This window comes from Erinaceus europaeus, chromosome 12 (assembly GCF_950295315.1).
Source record: "Erinaceus europaeus chromosome 12, mEriEur2.1, whole genome shotgun sequence".
NCBI classification, from domain to species: Eukaryota; Metazoa; Chordata; class Mammalia; order Eulipotyphla; family Erinaceidae; genus Erinaceus; species Erinaceus europaeus.
The window spans coordinates 81,935,012-81,957,900 of record NC_080173.1 but is presented as its reverse complement, the minus strand read 5'-3'; the positions used below and the strand labels follow the sequence as shown (position 1 = coordinate 81,957,900).

The following is a 22,889-nucleotide window of genomic DNA, read 5'->3' as shown; positions in this document are numbered from 1 at the left end:
AGCCGGGTCTCTCTCCTTGGCGTCCTGGCTCCCGAGCAGCCGGTGGCGGTGCAAACTGCTGCGGGGGGGCGGCGGGGGCTGGACTTGCGAGCAGCAGAACTCAGCGCTGCTGTTGTGACTTGCGGGGTCCCCATGTCCCCGCGCAACCCCACCGCTGGGTCGCACCCACCGTGGCCCCTGCCCCGCCCTCTGATGAGAAGCAGACAGCAGACGACCTGCAAGTGGTCGCTGGAGCTGGGTCTCATCCCGGTGGGCACGGCGAGAGATGTCTGAGCTTGTGGTCTGCTTGGTGGTCCTGTGTCTGCAGGACTAGGCTTTGTCTTGGATGGTTCCTTTCAGGTCAACTTAATTTCTCACCGAACGTGAATTTTTTGTGTTTGTTTTGTATTGTTTTGACCATGTCAATCAGTTTTTGCTTTTAAGCTGAAATTATGGAAAAAACGGTTAAGCTAGGGTAGTTGAAGATAGCAAACGGTGGCTCTGCTATCAGGGAACATGATGACTTTTTTTTTTTTTTTAAGTATACCATTGACTGCATCTTGTCATTGAAATGTCACTGCAATGGGGAAGTAGCTATTATTATCCCTTCATTCACTCGGTTCAATTGTATTTCTTGCCCTCACCATTGTCCGGGCAGCAGTCCTAGACCTTGATCAAGTTCAGACTCCCTCCTGGAGTTTTTTGTTGCATTTGAGAGAAACAGTAGACAAATACGCCCCGATAGTGGTAAGTGCTGTGAAGAACACAGCACACGTTATTGGGGTAGCAAGCAGACAGTAGGGACAATGGGCAGAGTGTGATAGGGTGGTCGGAGAAATCTGAGACAGTGACATTTAAAGCCCAAACAACAAAAAGGAACCAACCGCGCTTAGATTTAGAAGAGAGTGTGTTTCCAGTTGGGGCAACAGTAAACACAAAGGCTCTGAGATGGAAACAAGATTGTTTTGTTGGAGAAACAGAAAGTTCCCCAGATAGCACAAATGGGAGAGCAGTAAAAGAGGAAGGTTGGCAGATCCCACCAAAGAAAGCTAGATGAGAGAAGGCCAAAGAAATTCTACAGTGTGGGAGCTGGGCGGTGGCGCAGCCGGTTAAGCGCACATGGCAGAAAGCGCAAGGACTGGCATTAGGATCCCTGTTCTAGTCCCCGGCTCCCCACCTGCAGGGGAGTCGCTTCACAGGCGATGAAGCAGGCCTGCAGGTGTCTTTCTCTCCGCCTGTCTGTCTTCCCCTCCTCTCCCGATTTCTTTCTGTCCTATCCAACAACCACAGCAGTAACAGCAATGACGATAAACAACAAGGGCAACAAAAGGGGAAAAAATAAAGTAAAAAAATTCTACAGTGTCAAATAGTGTTTGTTAGAATTGCAACTTGAGCCATCTGTTTTCAAATTTCAGCCTCTTTCCTTGACACTGAGTTGGTATTTTTCCTAGGAGGTGAATCTGAACCTTCTGCGTTTTGGTGAAAACTTGTGGTCTGGCATGATGTCCAGTCTGGTTTGGGAAGATTAAGTGACTATCCTTCATGTTGGACATATTTCATACAATCCCTTAGATTTTTCTAAAGGATTTTAGGTTTCAGACAGGTTGTGATCTAGACAAGAGCCCTTTTAAGAGTGCTTGATTGCCACCACAGCGTCACTTAGGACAGGTTTGCTCATAATAAGAGGTTGTCAGATGGGGAAGGATTGCTGAAAAGAATGACTAAATGCAATCAGTCATAAGGTTGCTTTTGTTTGTTTGTTTTGTTTTTCTCATGAGTTTTACCTCAGTTACTGTCAGCATTTCTTTCCCTTCTCATTCTGTTAGGACACAAGCAGAAGATACGAAAACAAGGCTGGCAGCTTCATCACTGGAATTGATGTCACCTCCAAGGTAAGACAGACCAAGATTTATTTATTCATTTTGATAAATGAATGAACTTAATGAATTTAGTCCCTAGAACTTAGAGAACTGCATCTGCTCTTACTTTATTTTTTTGTTGTTGTTGTTATTGTTGAATTAGAAGTTTTAAATTTCAACAAGGGCAACAAAAGGGAAAAAGTGGCCTCCAGGAGCAGTAGACTCATAGTGCAAGCATCAAGCCCCAGCAATAACCCTGGAGGCAAAAAAAAAAAAGGAAATTTAAATTTAAGTTTTATCTTACACAATGATGCCCTTGTGCATCTGAAAATATCCTGCCAGTGTTTGTATAGTCTCAGATCCACAAAAGATAAAAATCACTGTACATACATGTTTGTGAAGTCTAGTTAACTATATGATTTTATTTTTTTCCCTTTTGTTGCCCTTTTTTGTTGTTGTTGTTGTAGTTGTTGTTATTGATGTCGTTGTTGCTGGATAGGACAGAGAGAAATGGAGAGAGGAGGGGAAGACAGAGGGGGAGAGAAAGATAGACACCTGCTGACCCTATTCACCGCTTGTGAAGAGAGATTCCCAGATAGTTGGGGAGCTGGGGACTCAAACTGGAATGCCTGTGCTGGTCCTTGTGCTTTGCTCCACGTGCACTTAATCCACTGTGCTACCGCCTGACTCCCTATCATTTTAACTTTTAAATTTTAACCGGAACACTGGTCAGCTTTGGCTTGTGGTGGTGCTAGGGATTGAATTTGGGCCATTGCCGCAGATCCTCAGGTTTTGCATGGCTGTTATGCTGTCGCCCTAGTCCAGTAGTACTGAGAAAAAGATTTGCATTGGGAGTGCCTTTTTTTCTCCCTTTCCTGTTCTGTATTTCTTTTCTTTTTTTTTTAATTAATTAATTAATTTATTCCCTTTTGTTGCCCTTGTTGTTTTATTGTTGTAGTTATTATTGATGTCGTTGTTGTTGGATAGGACAGAGAGAAATGGAGAGAGGAGGGGAAGACAGAGAGGGGGAGAGAAAGACAGACACCTACAGACCTGCTTCACCGCCTGTGAAGGGACCTGCCTGCAGGTGGGGAGCCGGGGCCTCGAACCGGGATCCTGACGCCGGTCCTTGAGCTTAGCGCCACCTGCGCTTAACCCACTGCGCTACAGCCCGACTCCCCTGTATTTCTTTTAAAACATTATTATTACTATTTTTTTATATGTATAAACTTTTTTTTTTTTTTTTTTTAAACCAGAGCACTGCTCAGCTCTGGCTTATGGTGGTTCTGGGGATTGAACTCGGAACTTTGAAGCCTCATACTTTAGAGTCTCTTTGCATAACCATTAAGCTATCTACCCCTGCCCCCAAAAAATGTATTTTCTTTTTTTAAAGCATTTATTTATTTATTTATTTTATTTTATTTTATTTTGTTGCCCTTGTTGTTTTTATTGTTGTAGTTATTATTGTTACTGATGTCGTTGTTGGATAGGACAGAGAGAAATGAAGAGAGGAGGGGAAGACAGAGAGGGAGAGAGAAAGATAGATACCTGCAGACCTGCTTCGCAGCTTGTGAAACGACTCCCCTGCAGGTGGGGAGCCTGGGGCTCGAACCCGGATCCTTTGAAAAATGTATTTTCTTAGTGATTTAATATTGGTTTATAAGATCATAAGATTACAGACGTATTTGTTCCATACTGCACCTACCACCATAGTTCTGTGCCCTTCCCCACCCCTCCCCCATCATTGTTTTCACAAACTCTTTGCTACAGTTTGGTTACTTTTTCCTTTTTTCACAAGTTCATGTGTTTCGATTTTTTTTTTTTCCTTCCACAGTTATAGCTGGGACTCAGTGCCTGCTTTACAAATCCACTGTTCCTGGTGGTCATTTTCCATTTTTATTGGATAGGACAGAGAGAAACTGAGAGGGGAGGGGTAGAGAAGGAGAAAGACATCTTCAGACCTGCTTCACCGAAGGCTTGTGAAGCGATGCCCCCTCCTCCGCCCCAGGGCTGGAGCCGGGATCCTTGTGCTTCATACTATATATGTTTAACCTGGTATGCCACCGCCTGACCCCTCGTTTCAATTCTTTATATTGCACATATGAATGAACGTATCTGGTAGTTACCTTTCAGAGAGATGTAGGTCATTTGGTAACAAACACTGACTAAGACTCCACCCCCCCATACACATACATTTTGGGAGTGTCTTTTTTTTTTCTTTTTTTAATGCTGTGCTCATTCTTAAAGACTGTGTATACTTTTTCCACAAGAAAAAAAATGTGAAAATTGCTGGGCACATAATAGGCTCTTAGTAAATATCCTTATTCTTTGATGAGGTTTAGAAAAATAGAATTTTCGGGGCCAGATGTTGATGCATCTGGTTGAGCATACATGTTGTACAAGAACCCAGGTTCAAGCCCCCAGTCCCCACCTGTGGGGAGAAAGCTTTGCAAGTGATGAAGCAGTGCTGCAGATGTCTCTTTCTCTTCCTCGCTATCATCCCTTCTGTCTTGATTTCTGGCTGTCTCTATCCAATAAATAAATAAAGATAATGGGAGTTGGGCGGTAGCGCAGTGGGTTAAGCGCAGGTGGCGCAAAACTCAAGGACCGCCAAAGGATCCAGGTTTGAGCCTCCGGCTCCCCACCTGCAGGGGAGTCGCTTCACAGGCAGTGAAGCAGGTCTGCAGGTGTCTTTCTCTCTCCTTTCTCCCTTACCCCCTTCTCTCCATTTCTCTCTGTTCTATCCAACAATGACGACATCAGTAACAACAACAGTAATAATAAGTACAATAGTAAAAAACAAGGGCAACAAAAGGAAAAATAAATAAATTTAAAAAATAAATAAATAGGGAGTCAGGCAGTAGCACAGCGGGATAAGCCCAGGTGGCGCAAAGCACAGGAACCGACCGATGTAAGGATCCCGGTTGGAGCCCCCGGCTCCCCACCTGCAAGGGAGTGGCTTCACAGATGGTGAAGCAGGTCTGCAAGTGTCTGTCTTTCTCTCCCCCCCTGTCCCCCCCTCCTCTCTCCATTTCTCTGTCCTATCTAAGAATGACAATATCAGTTACAACAACAATAACTACAACAATAAAACAATTAGGGCAACAAAAGGGAATAAATAAATATTATAAATAAATAAAGATAATAAAAAAAATTTTAAATGGAATTTTCCTGATCCTGTTGTTGTCTGACCTTTGAAGACCAAGTCAGCTGAATTATTTTCAGCACCTGAGAATATTGACTTTTAAAAACATATATAGTGGTCCAGGAGGTGGCGCAGTGATAAAGCTTTGGACTCTCAAACATGAGGTCCTGAGTTTGATCCCCGGCAGCACATGTGTCAGAGTGATGTCTGGTTCTTTCTCCTCCTGTCTTTCTCATAAATAAATAAATAAAATCTTTAAAAAAAACCAGATCTATAGGGAGCCGGGCTGTGGTGCACCAGGTGAGCGCACACATTACCAAGTGCATGGACGACCCAGCTTTGAGCTCCGGCTCCCTACCTACAGGGGGACACTTCACGAGTGGTGACACATGTCCGTAGGTGCTTATCTTTCTCCCTTTCTTTTTTTTTAATTTTTAAAAAATATTTATTTATTCCCTTTTGTTGCCCTTGTTGTTTTATTGTAGTTATTGTTGTTGTTGTTGGATAGGACAGAGAGAAGTGGAGAGAGGAAGGGAAGACAGGGGGAGAAAGACAGACACTTGTAGACCTGCCTCACCGCTTGTGAAGAGACTCCCCTGCAGGTGGGGAGCTGGGAGCTCGAACCGGGATCTTTACATCGGTTCTTGGGCTTTGTGCCACGTGCACATAACCCGCTGTGCTACCACTCCCTCTTTCTCCCTTTCTATCTGTCCCCCCCGTAATTTCTGTCTGTCTTATATAGACATATCATATAGAAAGACATCATATAGACATATCATGTAGAAAGAAAGAAGTGAAGGAGAAAATTGGTTACTAGGAGCGGTAGATTTGTAGTGCTGGCATGAAGCTCTAGTGACAATAAATAAATAAGATATATTTACATATTTTTAATAATATATTTGTATTTTATTAATTAAACAGAGCTCTTAATTAACTGTTAGCACTTGTTTATAGTGGTGCTGGGGACTAAACTTGGGGCCTCAGAACCTCAGGCATAAAAAGTGTATTGCCTTTTTTTCTTGTGATTGCTATTATCAGGAGTTGGGTGGTAGCACACCTGGCGTGAAGCGCATGGACCAGTGTAAGGATCCTGGTTCGAGACCTCGGCTCCCCACTTGGAAGGGTTTTTTTCTTCACAGGCGGTGAAGCAGGACTGCAGGTGTCTATCTTTCTCTCCCCCTCTCTGTCTTCCCTCCTCTCCATTTCTCTCTGTCCTATCCAATAGTGATGATGACGACAACAACAATAATAACTACAACAATAAAACAATGGGCAACAAAAGGGGAAATAGATCATAAAAAAATATCTTAAAAAAAGATTATCACCTTCATTGTAACTTCTTACAAAGTGAAATCTATTATTTTTTTTACAGCACTGCTTAGCTCTGGCTTATGGTAGTGTAGGGGATTGAATCTGGAACTTTGGAGGCTCAGAAATGAGTCTCTTTACATAACAATTATGCTATCTACCCCTAACCACTTATTATTTTTCTTATTATAAAGTCAGTCCATAGTTGCTGCTTTAGTTAGCTGTATCCAGTTTAGACATTCTTTCTGATTTTAGTTTGTACAATTAAGTTTGGAACAGAATTTTGAATTACAGCTATATTGCTATAGTTGGATGTGCTTAGTAAAGCTATATATATATATATATATATATATATATATATATATATGTCATACTCACATTTTTTATTTATTATATTTATTTTTTATTTTCCCTTTTGATGCCCTTGTTTTTTATTGTTGCTGTAGTTGTTGTTGTTATTGATGTCATCATTGTTAGATAGGACAGAGAGAAATAGGGAGGAGGGGAAGACTGAGAAGGGGAGAGAAATATAGACACCTGCAGACCTGTTTCACCGCTTGTAAAGTGACTCCCCTGCAGGTAGAGAGCCGGGGGCTCGAACTGGGATCCTTACGCCGGTCCTTGCACTTCACGCCTCGTGTGCTTAGCCTACTGCGCTACTGCCCAACTCCCCATACTCACATTTTTATATTTTACCTGCATTTTATTCAGTCTCAGATTGTTTCAAGGTCAAAAGAGTGAACTCATTATCTCAGACAAAAAAAAAGTTAAAAATAAAAAAATGTTTTTATTTTTATAATTGAATAGATTAAGATGATTTCTTCTTGACCCTGCAGATTACCATTATATGAGACAGATAAAGGATGAGAGGGTAGCAGGTCTGGAACTGGTACTTAAGTTGTTACTAGAGGAAGATAGATTAATTGTCTGCACTGGGAAGACTTCAGTGGAAAAAATCAACATAACAGAAGTGTTTCTGCTTTACCAGTCTCCACAAGCTCTCTGTAGCCAGCCCTTCAATTAGTGTGGTAAAGCCAGTATGCAATTAGCGCAGGACTCCTAGGAGATGACAGAAGCCCGCAGTTGGGCCTGGATTTATTTGAACTCTTGGGGGAGAAAAAAACTTAGGCAGCTAATTTTTTTTTCTTTTAGTGAAGCACCAATACTTTTTGTCACTTATAGATGAAAACTGGCAATTCTAGGGGCCAGGTGGTGGCACACCTGGTTGAGCGCACATGTTACAGTGCACAAAGACCCAGGTTCAAGCCCCCAGTCCCCACTTGCAGGGGGGGAATGCTTTGCAAGTGGTGAAGCAGTGTTGCAGGTGTCTCTCTGTCTCTCCCTATCACCCCCATCTCTCTAGATTTCTGACTTGTCTCTATCTAGTAAATAAAATAAAGATACTAATTAAAAACAAAAAACTGGCAATTCCATCGGCACGAGCCTAGAATAGAGAGAAGTTTTTCGTTGAATGTTATTTTTAAACTGGGGAAAAGCTTTGGGGATTGGACTGCTCAGGCAGACATAATGTGCAAGAATGTGATAGGTGTGATTACCATGTACACAGACATGTGAAATGGGAGTGTTGATGGGGCTCCTAGAAATAGCACTGAGATCAGAACATCTGTCCTCCTTTCTGGCTGAAGTACCTTCAGTAAGTCTTTATCTCTTTGTTTCTGTACCTGAAAAATTTGGGTGTTGAGATCATTCAGTTGTAATTTGTTCGTGATTGCTAGTACTAAATGAGATGCCAGAAGACCAAAGTGTTAATCATTACTCATTCAATAAACAAATAAATATTGTGTTTCTGCTATGCCCCAGACATAGTGACAGTCGCTGACTCATCTTGAAGATTACTGCCAATTATAAAGCTCTTAGTATATGCCCTCCTGGTAATTTATTGAATATCTAGTTCTTTGATAAAATTTTGAGAGGGACAGTGTTGCTTAATTTTTCCAACTGATTTTTAGGGTTGTCACTATTACAATATATGTTTGTGATTGAGATTTCTTTTATGTCTCATTTGACTTTTCCTATACCTTTTAGGAAGCAATTGAAAAGAAAGAACAACGAGCCAAGAGGTTCCATTTTCGATCTGAAGTAAATCTTGCCCAAAGAAATGTGGCCTTGGACCGAGACATGATGAAGAAAGGTATAGAGTGTTTTTGGAAGAATTAAAAAAAAAAAAAAAAAAAAAGATTTACTCATTTGTGGCCCAGGAGATAGTGCAGTGGATAAGTTGTTGAATTCTCAAATGAGATCCTGAGTTCTGTTCTCAGCATTGTGCCGACCAGAGTGATGCTCTGGTTCTCTTTTATTAAGAAAGCTTGAGAACCTGGGGGAGACAGCTGAATGGCAATGCAAAAAGACTAATGCCTGAGGCTCAGAGGTCCCAGATTCAGCCAGAGCTATGCAGTGCTCTGGTGTGTCTCTGTGTGTGTGTGTGTCATTCTCTCTGTATCATCCTCTCTGTATCTGTCTCTTTCATTAAAATAAATAAAAAAATATTTTTAAGACTTTATTTAATCTGATAGAACAGAGAGAAATTGAGGGGGCAGGGAGATAGAAAGACAAAGACACTTGTAGCACTGCTTCATCGCATTTGAAGCTTTCCCCCTGCAGGTGAGGGCCAGAAGCTTGAACCTGGGTCCTTGTGCATGGTAATATATGTACTTAACCAAGTGTGCCACCACCAGGCCCCAATAAATAAAATATATATATATATATATATATATATATTTGCCTCCAAGGTTACCGCTGGGGCTCGGGTCCTGCATCATGAATCCACTCACTGCTCCTGGAGGCTTTTTCCCCTTTTGTTGCCCATCATTGCTGTTATTATTATTGTTGTTGGATAGGACAGCGAGAACTGGAGAGAGGAGGGGAAGTCAGAGGGGGAGAGAAAGATAGATACCTGCAGACCTGTTTCACTGCCTGTGAAGTGACCCCCTGTAAGTGGAGAGCCGGGGGCTCAAACCAGGGTCCTTACGCCAGTCCTTGTGCTTCAGGCCATGTGCGCTTAACCTGCTGCGCTACCACCCAACTCCCCTCCACATACTTTCAATAGAAAATGGGTCTCAGATGATCTGTTAAAAGTTGAGTAGTATCTTAAATGTTAAAACTAGAAAAAAGAAAGAAAAAAAAACTCAGAGAAAATCTCCCATTTAGTGAAAAAGCTGAGATTAGAACTGATGTGTCTGTGTAGTCGTTCATGTTTTATGCTAAATGTAAGGGGAGCTAGTGAGAGAGCTCACCTGGGAAGGTGTCTGCTTTGCCATGCACGCAACCCAGGTTATTCAAGCCCTGGGGAAGCTTTGATGTTGTGGTACCTCTCTTTCCCTTTTTGTCTTCTCTTTCTTTCTTTTTTTTTTTTTTCCTTTTAAAAAAATTATCTTTATTTGTTGGATAGAGACAGCCAGAAATCATGACAGAAGGGGTGATAGAGAGGAAGAGAGACAGAGAGATACCAGCAGCACTGCTTCATTACTTGCAAAGCTTTCCCCCTGCAGGTGGGGATTGGTCCTTTCATACTGTAACATGTGAACTCAACCAGGTGAGCCACCACCTGGCTCTGTCTTCTCTCATTTAGCTGAAGGAAAAAAAAAAAAAATCACCCTGCAGCATTGAAGCCCTGTTTGATGATGATGATGATGATAGGTAGTAGAAATGAATCGCAGACTTTGGGATTGGTGAACAAAAACTATTAATACTTCTATTGATACAGGGTGTGGTTTCATTTCATTTTTTATTTTATTTATTTGATAGAGACAGAAATTTAGGGAGGGAAGGGGGAGATAGAGGACACCTGCAGCATTGATTCATGGCTTGTGAAGCTTCCTCCCTGCAGGTGGGGACTAGGGTCTTGAACCCAAGTCCTTGTGCATTGTAGCATGTCTGCTCAGCCAACTGTGCCACCACCTGACCCTTTACTAGATTCATTTATTTATGACAGAGAGAACCCAGGCATCACTCTGCCACATGTGATGTTGGGAGTTAAACCCAGGACCACCTGCTTGAGAGTCCAGTGTTTCATGTCCTAAGTACTCCCATTATTATCCTTTTTTGATTTTTTATTATTTAATAGAGACAGACAGAAGTTGGGGGGGTGAGTCGAGAAAAGGAGACACCCCTCAGTGAAGTGTTCCCCCTGTAGGTGGGGACCAGGGCACTTCCATTATCATGTAAATTCTTGTTTATTGTATTTTGGCATGCCAGGACTTCACACCTATGTGATTCTGCCACTTTCAGTGGACTCTTTGTTCCTTGTTATTATTATTATTTTTAATTTAAGATAGTAATAAAGAGAGAAAGAGTATGTGAGGCAGAGAGGAGGCGCCGTAGTTCCTTTAGTCCATGCTCCGCTGTCATGCTGAGGGCTTAAACTTCTAAGAATTTGCATCCTGCACCTTAGCCGGAATTACTACACAGCACTCTTTTTTTTTTTTTTTTTTAATTCTACTACACAGCATTCTGCCCCAGTTTTCAAAAGCAATTTATAAATAAAATGGAAAATTATGGGTGGGGGTATAGATAGCATAATGGTTATGCAAAGAGACTCTCATGCTTGAGGCTCAGAAGTCGAAGGTTCAATCCCCGCACCACAATAAGCCAGAGCTGTGCAGTGCTCTGGTGTTTCTCTTCTTCTTCTTCTAGCGTTTGCCCTTCTTCCGTAGCCAGTCAACAGCATCAGGTTGAGCCTGATGTAAAGTTTCAAGACCTCCTTTGAATCTGGAGAGGGGGCAGTCGTTGACTATGTGGGTCATAGTCTGTCTGGAGCCGCAGGGGCAGTTCGGGTCGTCTCTGGCTCCCCAGCGATGGAACATAGCGGCGCACAGGCCATGGCCTGTTCGATAGCGATTGAGGAGGGCCCAATCATAACGTGCCAGGTCAAAGCCGGGTTGATGCTTGCAGTGTTTCTCTGTGTCTTTCTCTCTCTGCATCTCTCTCAAAAATAAAATAAATAAAATATTTTTAAAAAGAAAAGAAAATCATCACTGTATTTTTTAGCAAGAATACAGGCATAGTTTTGCTAATAGTAATATAAATTTAATTTATTTACTTACTTATCTTACTGGAACACTGCTCACCTTTGTTATGTGGTGGTGCTGGGGAATGAACCTGGTACCTTAGAGCCTCAGGCATGAAAGCTTTTTTTTATATAATCATTATGCTATCTCCCCAGCCAATATAAATCCAGTATAAGAAATCTCTCCCTCTGTTGTATTTTGAAAAATCTGATATTTGTGAGGGCCTGAATAGGCAGCCCTCTGAATACAAAGTAAAAGTCTATACACTGTTCTTTGAGAGAGTCTCAAAAATTGCTTGGTTGGTAAAAGCATGTTGAATTAATGCAAGGATAGCTACTGGTACTGTTTGTTGGGAACTTGCTCTCCTAGCAGGCACGGTGTTAATTAGCATATTTCATGTGCCTTTCTTACTCATTTCTCCAGCTCTATGAGGAGTTTTTTTAATACTTATTTATTTTCCCTTTTGTTGTCCTTGTTGTTTTATTGTTGTAGTTATTATTGTTGTTATAGATGTCGTTGTTGGATAGGACAGAGAAATGGAGAGAGGAGAGGAGACAGAGGGGGAGAGAAAGATAGACACCTGCAGACCTGCTTCACCACTTGTGAAGCGACACCCCTGCAGATGGGGAGCTAGGGGCTCCAACCAGGATCCTTATGCTGGTCCTTGCTCTTTGTGCCATGTGCGCTTAACCCGCTGTGCTACAGCCCGACTCCCATGAGGAGTGATTTTTTCTCTTTCACAAAAGATGAAACCGATTTCAGAAGTTTAGTAAATTGCCCAGGATTACGTATCTAGTTGAAGCAGCGCCAAAATTTGAGCCAAGGTTTATATGACTAAAATCTTGCTCTTAGCTACTTTGCTCTCTTGCCTTCTAGTACATATGTTACTATAGAATCAGACGTTTTTTGTTTTTGTTGTCTCTGGGGTTGTTGCTGGGGCTGGTGCCTGCACTACGAATCCACTGCTCCTGTAGTTCATTTTCCCCATTTTGTTGCCTTTGTTGTTTATCGTGGTTATTATTGTTGTTGTTGGACAGGACAGAGAGAAATCGAGAGAGGAAGGGAAGACAGACAAGAAGAGAGAAAGATAGACATCTGCATTCCTGCTTCACCACTTGTGAACCGACCCCCCTGCAGGTGGGGAGCCAGGGGCTCGAACCGGGATCCTTATGCTGGTCCTTGAGCTTCGTGCCATGTGCGCTTAACCTGCTACGCTACTGCCCAGCCCCTGAGTCAGTCAGACCTTTTTAGTCCACCTCAGTAGACAGAGCTCAATTCTGGATTTTCTTGCATTATAAATTCACCTTGGAAATATGACCTTGCTTCCCTGGCAGGCTGTGTTATCAGGCATCTGGTTGAGTGGATTTCTGTTCTAGGAAAGTCTTGTGCGGTCAGGGACAGCTGCTCTGCTTGATGTTTACGTGTACAGCCTGGGCCCACTGTGTAGCTAGCTACATGAAAGCTCTACTTTTTTTTTTTTTTTTAACCAGAGCACTGCTCAGCTCTGGCTTATGGCCGTGTGGGGGATTGAACCTGGGACTTGAGAGCCTCAGGCATGAAAGTCTCTTTGCATAACCTTTGTGCTATACCCCCACCTGAAAGCTCTACTTTGAAAGCACCACAGTTTCACCACACATGTTTTCTGCTGGTCCTGTGAACATTCCTTGTGAAGTCTTGCATCTGATCTTATTCAAGCGCTGTGCTCTGCTGCTTTGTGCTCCCTGGCCTGACTTCTGCTTCAGGTATCATTCCTTCCACAAAACATCCCTGATAACCAACTTGGATGTGCACTCAGCTGGTTGCACCACCACCCAGCCCCTAAGCTCGTTAAAAAATATATATCTTTATTGGCTAGAGACGGCCAGAAATTGGGAGGATGGGGGAGATAGAGAGGGAGAGAGACAGAGAGACACCTGCAGCACTGCCTCACCACTCGTGAAGCTTTCCCCATGCAGGTGGAGGCCGGGGGCTCATTTGTTTTTAAGAAAAGTAATTTATAACAATGAAATATGCTTGGGGGTAATAGCCATTGAATTCTTGACAGAATTCTAAGAAGAGAGAGAAAATGGGATTTAGATAGGTTATACAGACCCTATTTTTATATTTATTTATTTTAACCGGAGCACTGCTCACCTCTGGTGTATGGTGGTTCAGGGGATTGAACCCGGACCTTCAGGGGTCTCAGGCATGCAAATCTGGTACACTACTACTGAGATATCTCCCTGACCCTAGCACCCCACCCTCCCCCCCTTTTTTTCTATATAGAGGATGGAGAGTTAGAGGGAAAGAGAGGAGAGACATGTCCCTGCTTGAGAAGCTCCCACCCCTGCAGGCACTCCCATGTGGTGATCCAGAGCTCAAACCCAGGTTCCGTGCATAGTACTGTATGTGCTCGGCAAGCCACCTGTTGCCTCTAGACAGGTACTTTTATTCTAGAAGATTTACTTACATATTGGTGAGGCTGAGAGGGGTAGGTAGGGAAGAGAACCGGAGTGTCCCACGGCACACATCATGCCAGATATTGAGCAGGGGACCCCATGCTCTTGAGTTCCGCATTTCATCCACTGTACCACCTCCTGTGCTCTAAAATTATTTCTGTATTTGTGTATTTAGTAATGGAAAAGATTAATTAGGGTAATGTTGTGGTGAAGAGATTAAGAATTTCCAGGCCCTGGGCAGAGGGTAGATAGCATAATGATTACGCAAAAAGACTCACATGCCTGAGGCTTCAAAAGTTCCAGGTAAAATCGCGCACACCACCATAAGCCAAAGCTGAACAGTGCTCTGGTTTAAAAAAAAAAAATTCCAGACCTCTAGGGCATGTGCTCAGATGCATATGTAGTGGACACTCAGTTTCCTATCAGCAGGGAGAGTGACTTCCTTTAGATACAGTGTGAACAGCTGGTACTGAAAGACTGATCTGGTGACTAAACTGCTACCTTGTTTCAGTGTGCATTTTTCTGATTTGGGGGAAGGTCAGCCACTTTTTCATTCCTTTGTTGACCTTTTGTGTAAATTGTCTGCTCATGTCTTTTGACCATTTTTCTTTTGGACTATTATTTTCTTATTGATTTGGAGGATTTCTTTACTCTAGCTTCATGTTTTGCTTTATTTATTTATTCTATTTTAGTGAGAGAGACTGGAGCACTTCTCAGCTCTGGTTCATAGTAATGTGGGGAATAGTAATGGGACCTTGGAGCCTCACGATTGAGAATCTTTTGCGTAACTATTACATATCTCTCCAGCCCCATCTTTTGCTTTATATCTAGCAATGCCTTTTTTTTTTTTTTTTTTTTTTTACACACCAGAGCACTGCTCAGGCTGGCTTACAGTTTCGGTGGTGGGGGAGGGATGATTGAACCTAGAACTTTAGAGCCTCAGGTGTAAGAGTCTGTTTGCATAACCATTATGCTGTCTATCCCCACAACACCATTTCTCTTTCAGCACTGTTTTATTGGACATTTCTTTTTTTATTTAATTTATTTATTATTGGATAGAGACAGAGAGAAACTGAGAGGGGAGGGAGAGAGACAGAGAGACACTTGCAGCTCTACTTCACCACTTGTGAAGCTTTCCCCTAGCAGGTGGGGACCAGGGACTTGAACCTGAGGCCTTGCACACTGTAGTGTGTGCACTTAACCAGGTGTGCCACCACCTGGCCCCTTGTACATTTCTTTTGCGTTACATTAAAAAAAATTTAGAGGGAGTCGGGCGGTAGCACAGTGGGTTAAGCGTACATGGCACAAAGCGCGAGGACCAGTGGAAGGATCCCAATTTGAACCCCCCGGCTCCCCACCTGCAGGGGAGTCACTTCACAAGTGGTAAAGCAGGTCTGCAGGTGTCTATCTTTCTCTCCCCCTCTGTCTTCCCCTCCTCTCTCCATTTTTCTCTGTCCTATCAAATGATGACACCACCACCAACAACAATAAAAACCAACAAGGACAACAAAAGGGAAAAATAAATATATAAAAAAAAATCTTTTTAGAATGTTTGTCAGGTTTGATGTATTCATGATGAATTCAATTGAATACCATTGAATTTGGTATTGCTTTATTGCAGGTTAATTGTGGGAGCAGTATCATATATTTTATCAATAGTATTTAATCTTTTCCAGTCTGATAAACCTAGTCTGAATTAAGTAATTTATTTGCTTAATGCTTTTGTTCACTGATAAAAAGTGAACTAGTTTAGCTTACTATTGTGTCTCATTTTCTTTTGAACTAATCACCATTTCTTTCACATGTTAATTTCTGAACACGTTAATATGAATGGTTATAAAGATGCTGATGTTATGCTCAGTAACGGATAGAAAAATTCAGTCATATTTTCTGTGTCTTTCTAGCTATCCCCAAAGTGAGACTGGAGACCATCTATATTTGTGGGGTAGATGAGATGAGTACCCAAGACATCTTTGCCTATTTTAAGGAATACCCTCCAGCTCACATCGAATGGCTAGATGATACCTCCTGTGAGTATCCCCAAATTTCTGTTCATTATGATTTTAAAAGAGTGATGGTGAATGATTATGACTTTGACTACTTGTTTACTCTTAGCATATATTGGGGGGGGGGGGAGGATTGGCTATTGATGAGAACCAGAATATCTTAACTAGTCCACTAGATAATTCCTCGTGAGTATTTAGAGGGTCAGGACTCTAGGAGGTGGTTGCTGGCATCTGGCTCTTTTGTACATAATTAAAGTCTCTTTTCACTGGTAATTTCCCAACAAAGGGGTGAATCCAATTGGATAACTTGGATTTGCATTTTCAGGGCTTTAAATTTTGTCAATTTTAGATTGCCTTGTAGCAGTTCAGAGGGCTGATGTATTAGTCATATAACTAGAACAGAACCCTCTCTCACCTTGCTTTGGACTTTTCTAGAATGTCACTGTATTGTTCTAACCTGTGAGCTATCCAGTTTGTGAACTGATTGTAATTTTTTTTTTTTTTTTTAAACCAGAGCACTGCTCAGCTCTGGTTTATTGTAATGGTTGAACCTGGGACTTTGGAGCCTCAGGCATAGAGTCTCTGCATAACCATCATGCTATCTACACCCCCCAACCCCCGCCCCTGATTGTAATTTTTAACTTAATTCCCTGTTCCAAGTCTGAATTGACCTCTCTTACCCACTTTGCTGGCTTCTTGTCTTGACTCACTTCTAGTCTATTTATTGCCAGTTTGCTGACTTACTAGATTGTACCCTAGATAGCAACCTGATTTCCCACTGCTTTGTTTAGATGTTGATTCAGTGTTTCCTTTGTTCAATGTTTTTAGTTAAAAAAAATATTTGATAGGGCAGAGAAATTGAGAGGGAGAGACAGGGCAAGAAAGAAAGACAGCTGTAGCACAGCTTCACCACTCGTGAAGCTTGCCCCCTGCAGGAGGGGACTGGGGGCTTGAACTCAGGTCCTTGAACATGGTAACATGTGCACTCAACCAGGTGTACTACTGCCCAGCTCAGTGTTTTCTTTGGAGAAAAAAGAAAAGAAAAAACATGTCTAATTAAATTCTTCGTTACACATTTTGCTTAACTTACACCATCCAAATCAGTGTTTGTAGACCTGTTTATATAAAAGGCCAAGTAGTAAATAATTTATGCTTTGCAGGCAAGTTTCTGTTACATCTTCTAAGTTCTGTCATTATAACCTGAAAGCAGCCATAGATAATGTACAGCTGAACAAGCCTTGCTGTTTCCTGTAGGACTCTTGAGAAAAATGGATGGTGAATGTGTAGTTTAGCATACCTGAATTATGTTTAAGTAAGGAGTCAGTTGGTAGCACATCTGCTAGAGTGCAGAGTGCGCAGGCTACAACTCACAAGGACACCGGTTCAAGCTCTGGTCTTTACTTGCAGGGAGGAAGCTTCACCAATGGTGAAGCAGTGCTACAGGTGTCTCCTTTTCTCTCTCCCTATTACCCCTCCCCTCCTAATTCCTCACTGTCTCGATCCAAAATACATAAAATAAAAATTAAAAAAATATTTTAAAAATCATGCTAAGTAAAACTGCTGCAAATATGAACAAATGACTAGCGCACTGGAATTGACCTGCAGGATAAACAGCTGACCCTTGAATAGTTTGGGGTTTGGATGTTTTAACCCCCCAAAGTGAAAATCTTAATTTTTAAAGTACTTTTATATGTTTTATGGTAGTGCTAGAGATTTAAATTGGAACTTTGGAGTCTCAGGTATGAAAATACTTTTGCGGGAGTCAGGTGGTAGCGCTGCGGGTTAAGCACACGTGGCATGGAGCGCAAGGACCAGCTTAAGAATCCGGGTTCTAGTCCTCGACTCCCCACCTGCAGGGGAGTGAAGCAGGTCTGCAGGTGTCTATCTTCCTCTCCTCCCTCTCTGTCTTCCCCATCTCTCTCCATTTCTCTCCGTCCTATCTAGCAACGATGACATCAATAACAACAATAATAACTACAACAATAAAAAAACAAACAAGGGGAGTCCAGCATAAGCGCACATGGCGCAAAGCACAAGGACTGGTGTAAGGATCCCAGTTCGAGCCCCCGGCTCCCCACCTGCAGGGGAGTCGCTTCACTAGTGGTGAAGCAGGTTGGCAGGTGTCTGTCTTTCTCTCTGTCTTCCCCCCCCTCTCCATTTCTCTCTCTCCTGTCCAACATCAATGACATCATCAACAATAACAACTACAACAACGATAAAAACAAGGGCAACAAAAAGGAAATTAAATAAATAAATAAATAAATAAATAAATAAATAAATAATTTTTTTAAAAAGTGATTTTGCAGAACCATTATGCTGTCTCCCCTGCTTTCAATTTGAAAACCTCTAGACCTTTATTTCCCAAACACAGTTCTTTTATTTAATTGTCTTTATAAGTGGATAGACACGGAGAAATTGAGAAGGAAGAGGGTGACAGAGAGGGAAAGAAATAGACACCTGCAGCTCTACTTCAGCATTTGTGAAGTTTTCCCCCTACAGGTGGGGACCAGGGGCTTGAACCCAGGGCCTTGTGCACTGTGATGTGTGCGCTTATCCAGGTATGCCACCTCCTGGTTCCTCCCAAACACAGTTTTAAATATAAATAGTTGTTTTATTTTCCTTTTTTCCCATAAGACCTTTTTTTCTTACTAAATATTTTCCTAAGGAAAATCAGGTTAGTTGGCTACTGTGAAGTGACTGTCTTACTTCCACTGTTTATATTCCATGGACGCTAGTGTCACCAGTACTTTATGGGCTGGGTGTGGGGAGGAGGCCATTTAGTAGTCTGAATGACTAGGCTTAGAATGTCTGGCTTTTCTACAAAGGCCAGTAGTATAAGGAATAATTCAAATGTATTTACCAGTTGTTGTTAAGACCTGCTAACATTTACTGCATTCAGAAATGTCTCCTCCTCTCTTCATGGGGTCTTTCATAATCTATACTTCAAAAATTAAATTAAGATTTTCACGTTGGGGGGTTAATACATCCAAACCTCAGAGCGTTCAAGGGTTATTACATCAGTGAAATTCTAGTACCACTTTGTATGCTCTTTCATGAATGGGTTTATGCATTTACAGATATGCTGTACCTAGAAGTGGCTTTAATAGTAAATATGATGCAGTCTCTACTTTGAAGAAACCTGTTATTTGGATGCAAGGTTATATTTTGTCATGCATTTTATTCTAGGCAATGTGGTTTGGCTGGATGAAATGACAGCCACACGAGCCCTGATCAACATGAGCTCTCTTCCAGCCGTGGATAAGACAAGAAGCAGAGATGTCAGTGAAGACAAGTCATCTGAGAAAAGTAAAAAAGGTGACTGGCCATAAAGATGAGTTTGGGGGCTCAAGGTTCTGTTCTTCACAAAGAACAGTTTGGGTCATGGTCACTTTGGGTTTCTGTGTAGGGTGTTATATTGCATCCCACTGTCAGTTATTTCTAAACTAAGCTCTGCTGTGTTGGGACATCAGTAAATGGAAGAAAATGTTGAACTTTAAAATTATATGAGATGGAGTTATGTTAAAATTTATCTTGTCCCTCACATTCCATTTCAGACAAGCAAGAAGATAGTTCTGATGATGAGGCCGAAGAAGGAGAAGTTGAAGATGAAAACACAAGTGATGTAGAGGTTAGTGGCAGAGCAAAGATATGTGTAAGAGTTTACAGGTAGAAGACCGCTTACTGTCTTTTTCTTCTTCACCAGGGCACAGCTGAGCTCTGACTGTTAGTGGGAGTAGGCATCAAACGTGGGCCCTTTTTGCATGCAAGTTCTTTGCATTATTACTATGCTATCTCCCTGACCCTCCTCCCTATCCCCTTCCTCCTCCTCCTTTTATATTTTTGAAATATTTTTCTTTCTTTCTTTTTAATCAAGACAGAAAAGTTGAAAGGGCAGGGGAGGGGGGGCGACAAAGAATTAGAGAGAAAGAGAGACACCAGCAACCAGCAGCCCTGCTTCACTGCTTGGGAGATTTCCCCTATGTAAGTGGGGACCAGGGACTTGAACCTGGGTCCTTGAACATCCGTTGGATGAATGTGCCACTGCCTGGACCTTTTTTCCACCAGGGTTATTGCTGAGTCTTGATGCCATTTTTCCTTTTTTGAGTATTTGATAGATAGAAGTTGAGAGGAAAGGAGGGAGATAGACATGGAGAGAGAAAGGGAGACATCTGTAGACCTACTTCACCACTTGTGCCTTTACTGTTTTTTTTTGTTTTGTTTTGTTTTTAACCAGAGCAGTGCCATTGAACCTGGGACTTTGGAGCCTCAGGCATGAGAGTCCTTGCATAACCATTATGCTATCTACGGCCAATCTACTGAAGTTTAAGCACTTAGTAAATTGAGTTCTTCCTCCATCTTTCATAGTAATACCTCTGAAGGCACTTCAGACGCTTGGTTTTAGGTCATTGTAGTTGTGTTAATGATTCATTTTATAGTCTACTTCTATATGAAAGAAAACATTCATATTGGGAAATGCTTTTAAGTGTTATCTAACAAGTTATATTATGAACAAGTAATGATATTTTCTTCTTGTCTCTTTTTTTTCTCTAAGTAATGATATTTCCTAATGAATTATGCACTTGTCGGAAGTATTAAACTATGTTCACTCAGGAAAATTTATTCATTGCCTGCCATGTACTGAAGTCTAGGTTCTGGAGAACATAGCATCAAGCAGACCAAAGTCCTTGCCCACTTGGAGCATACATTCTAGTGGGGAGACTGACAGTGCACAGATAAGTAGATACGTATCAGGAAATCTTGAGTACTGTGAAGAAAAGTAAAGAAAGGTAAGCAGACAGAATGATGCAGGCAGTCCTTTTAGTCTGAGGAGGATCTGTGACTTAGAAATTCTACAGGTGAACTAGTGCTGTAAAGCTGATGAGTATTATTCAAGAATACACATGAAAAAGGCTAATTTTTATATGAACATTCTCTTTTTTTCTTAAGTTGGACATGTTGTCTCAGGTAGAAGAGGAGTCCCTGCTCAGAAATGATCTTCGTCCAGCTAACAGACTTGCTAAAGGAAACAAGTTATTCATGAGATTTGCTACAAAAGGTAAACGTTTTTGATAATCGGTATTGACTTTTTTCTAACTATCCTTTTTATTTTTTATTATCACTAGAGTGTCACTGCTCTGTCAGCTTTTTAGATAGAGTCAGCAATGCCATAGCCCCGAGGACTCTCCCATGTGGTGTACCGGGGTCGCAGACATAACGCCCTCCTAGGTGAGCTGTCTCACCAGCTGATTTACATTTTTAAAGACTTAAAAAAAATTTTTTTTGAAGTTTTTTGTTTATTTAGTAAGGGCCAGAGAGAGAGAGAGAGAGACCAGAGCAGCACTTCGGTATGCGTGGTGCTGGGAGTAATTTTAAGCTACCACATCTGTAAGGAATGCTTTGTTCTGCTGAACCCACCTCTTCTGTTGCTGGTTTCTAATTTTATTTTTTTATTTTTATTTTTTATTTTATTTTTATTTAAGAAAGGATTAATTAACAAAACCATAGGGTAGGAGGGGTACAACTCTACACAATTCCCACCACCCTATCTCCATATCCCACCCCCTCCCCTGATAGCTTTCCCATTCTCTATCCCTCTGGGAGCATGGACCCAGGGTCATTGTGGGGTGCAGAAGGTAGAAGGTGTGGCTTCTGTAATTGCTTCCCCGCTGAACATGGGCGTTGACTGGTCGGTCCATACTCCCAGTCTGCCTCTCTCTTTCCCTAGTAGGGTGGGTCTCTGGGGAAGCTGAGCTCCAGGACACATTGGTGGGGTCTTCAATCCAGGGAAGCCTGGCCAGCATCCTGATGGCATCTGGAACCTGGTGACTGAAAAGAGAGTTAACATACGAAGCCAAACAAATTGTTGAGCAATCATGGACCCAAAGCTCGGAATAGTGGAGAGGAAGTGTTAGGGAGGTACTCACTGCAAACTCTAGTGTACTTCTGCTTTCAGGTATATATTTTGCAGTAGTTTATAGATACGTGTGAAGATATGCTCTCTCTCACAGAAACTGGTGTATATCTAGGTTTTGGGACTTTGTTAGAAAGTGAACCACCTGAGATGAAATTAGAGTATACTATGAAAGGAAAGATCTCATCCGAGTAATGAAGCTGAAGGGTTGTCATTCCACATGTGAAGTCTCTGGACACAGTCTGAAGTGAAGCATGTTGAGATGGCAATCGTTGCGTTGGTGGTTTCTAATTTTAAATGAAGCAATTTATGATTGTGCAGCATCTTCCTTTGAATTGGAAGTTAGATCAAGTAATCTCAGAGCCCCTTCAAGTCATAATGTTCTGTATGTATGAAATGACATGGAGCTTCTGGCTGTGAAAGTGAGTATTATTAATTAGTGTGTTAGTTGAGAGAACATCAGTAGACTGTCTTATTTTAATTTTATTTATTACTAAATAAAGACAGAGATAAATTGAGACGAGGGGAGAGAGAGGGAGAAAGACAGAGACACCTGCAGCCCTGCAACGTGTGTGCAACGAGGTGCACTCCCACCCGGCCCCTCAATGGAAGGTCTTCATCTTTCACATTGTTACTATTTTTTTAAGTTCCCTTTTTAAAAAAAATTTCTTTAAAAAAATTTTTTTTATATTTATTTATTTCCTTTTGTTGCCCTTATTGTTTTATTGTTGTAGTTATTATTGTTGTCATTGATGTTGTTGTTGGATAAGAGAGAGAAATGGAGAGAGATGGGGAAGATAGAGAGAGAGGGGGAGAGAAAGACCTGCTTCACCACTTGTGAAGCGACTCCCCTGCAGGTGGGGAGCTGGGGTCTCACACCGGGATCCTTACACCAGTTGTTGTGCTTCGTACCACTTCTGCTTAACCTGCTGCGCTACCGCCCAACTCCCTAAATTCCCTTTCTTTTTAAATTTTATTTCACTTTGTTTTTAAAGAATTTATTTATGTTTATTTGACCACAGCACTGCTCAGCTCTGTCTTATGGTGGTACAGGGGATTGAACCTGGGGCTTTGGTGCCTTGGGCATGAGAGTCTCTTTGCATAACCATTATGCTATCTACCCCCGCCCTTATTTTACTTTTTTAAAATCTTTATTCATTGGATAGAGACAGCTAGAAATTGAGAGGGATGGGGGTGATAGAGAGGAAGAGAGACA

At 41.8% G+C, this 22,889-nt stretch overlaps 1 protein-coding gene and 1 long non-coding RNA gene across 3 annotated transcripts in view; one reads left to right on the top strand and one right to left on the bottom strand.

Annotated features, from left to right (window-relative positions):
* The window catches only part of NCBP3 (nuclear cap binding subunit 3), a 54,367-nt gene that overhangs the window by 504 nt on the left and 30,974 nt on the right, over positions 1–22,889 (top strand). For both annotated transcript variants that reach the window (XR_009553166.1, XM_060204172.1), the window contains exons 2-7: positions 1,806–1,871; positions 8,338–8,443; positions 15,661–15,786; positions 18,949–19,077; positions 19,317–19,390; positions 20,710–20,818. Coding sequence is in view for 1 of the 2 variants with exons in the window: in XM_060204172.1 (XP_060060155.1) it covers positions 1,806–1,871; positions 8,338–8,443; positions 15,661–15,786; positions 18,949–19,077; positions 19,317–19,390; positions 20,710–20,818 (610 nt within the window). In the remaining variant the exon portion in view is untranslated. The remainder of the gene's footprint in view (positions 1–1,805; positions 1,872–8,337; positions 8,444–15,660; positions 15,787–18,948; positions 19,078–19,316; positions 19,391–20,709; positions 20,819–22,889) is intronic.
* Positions 1–22,889, bottom strand: part of LOC132542034 (uncharacterized) — a 460,964-nt gene that overhangs the window by 410,705 nt on the left and 27,370 nt on the right. The window lies entirely within an intron of this gene.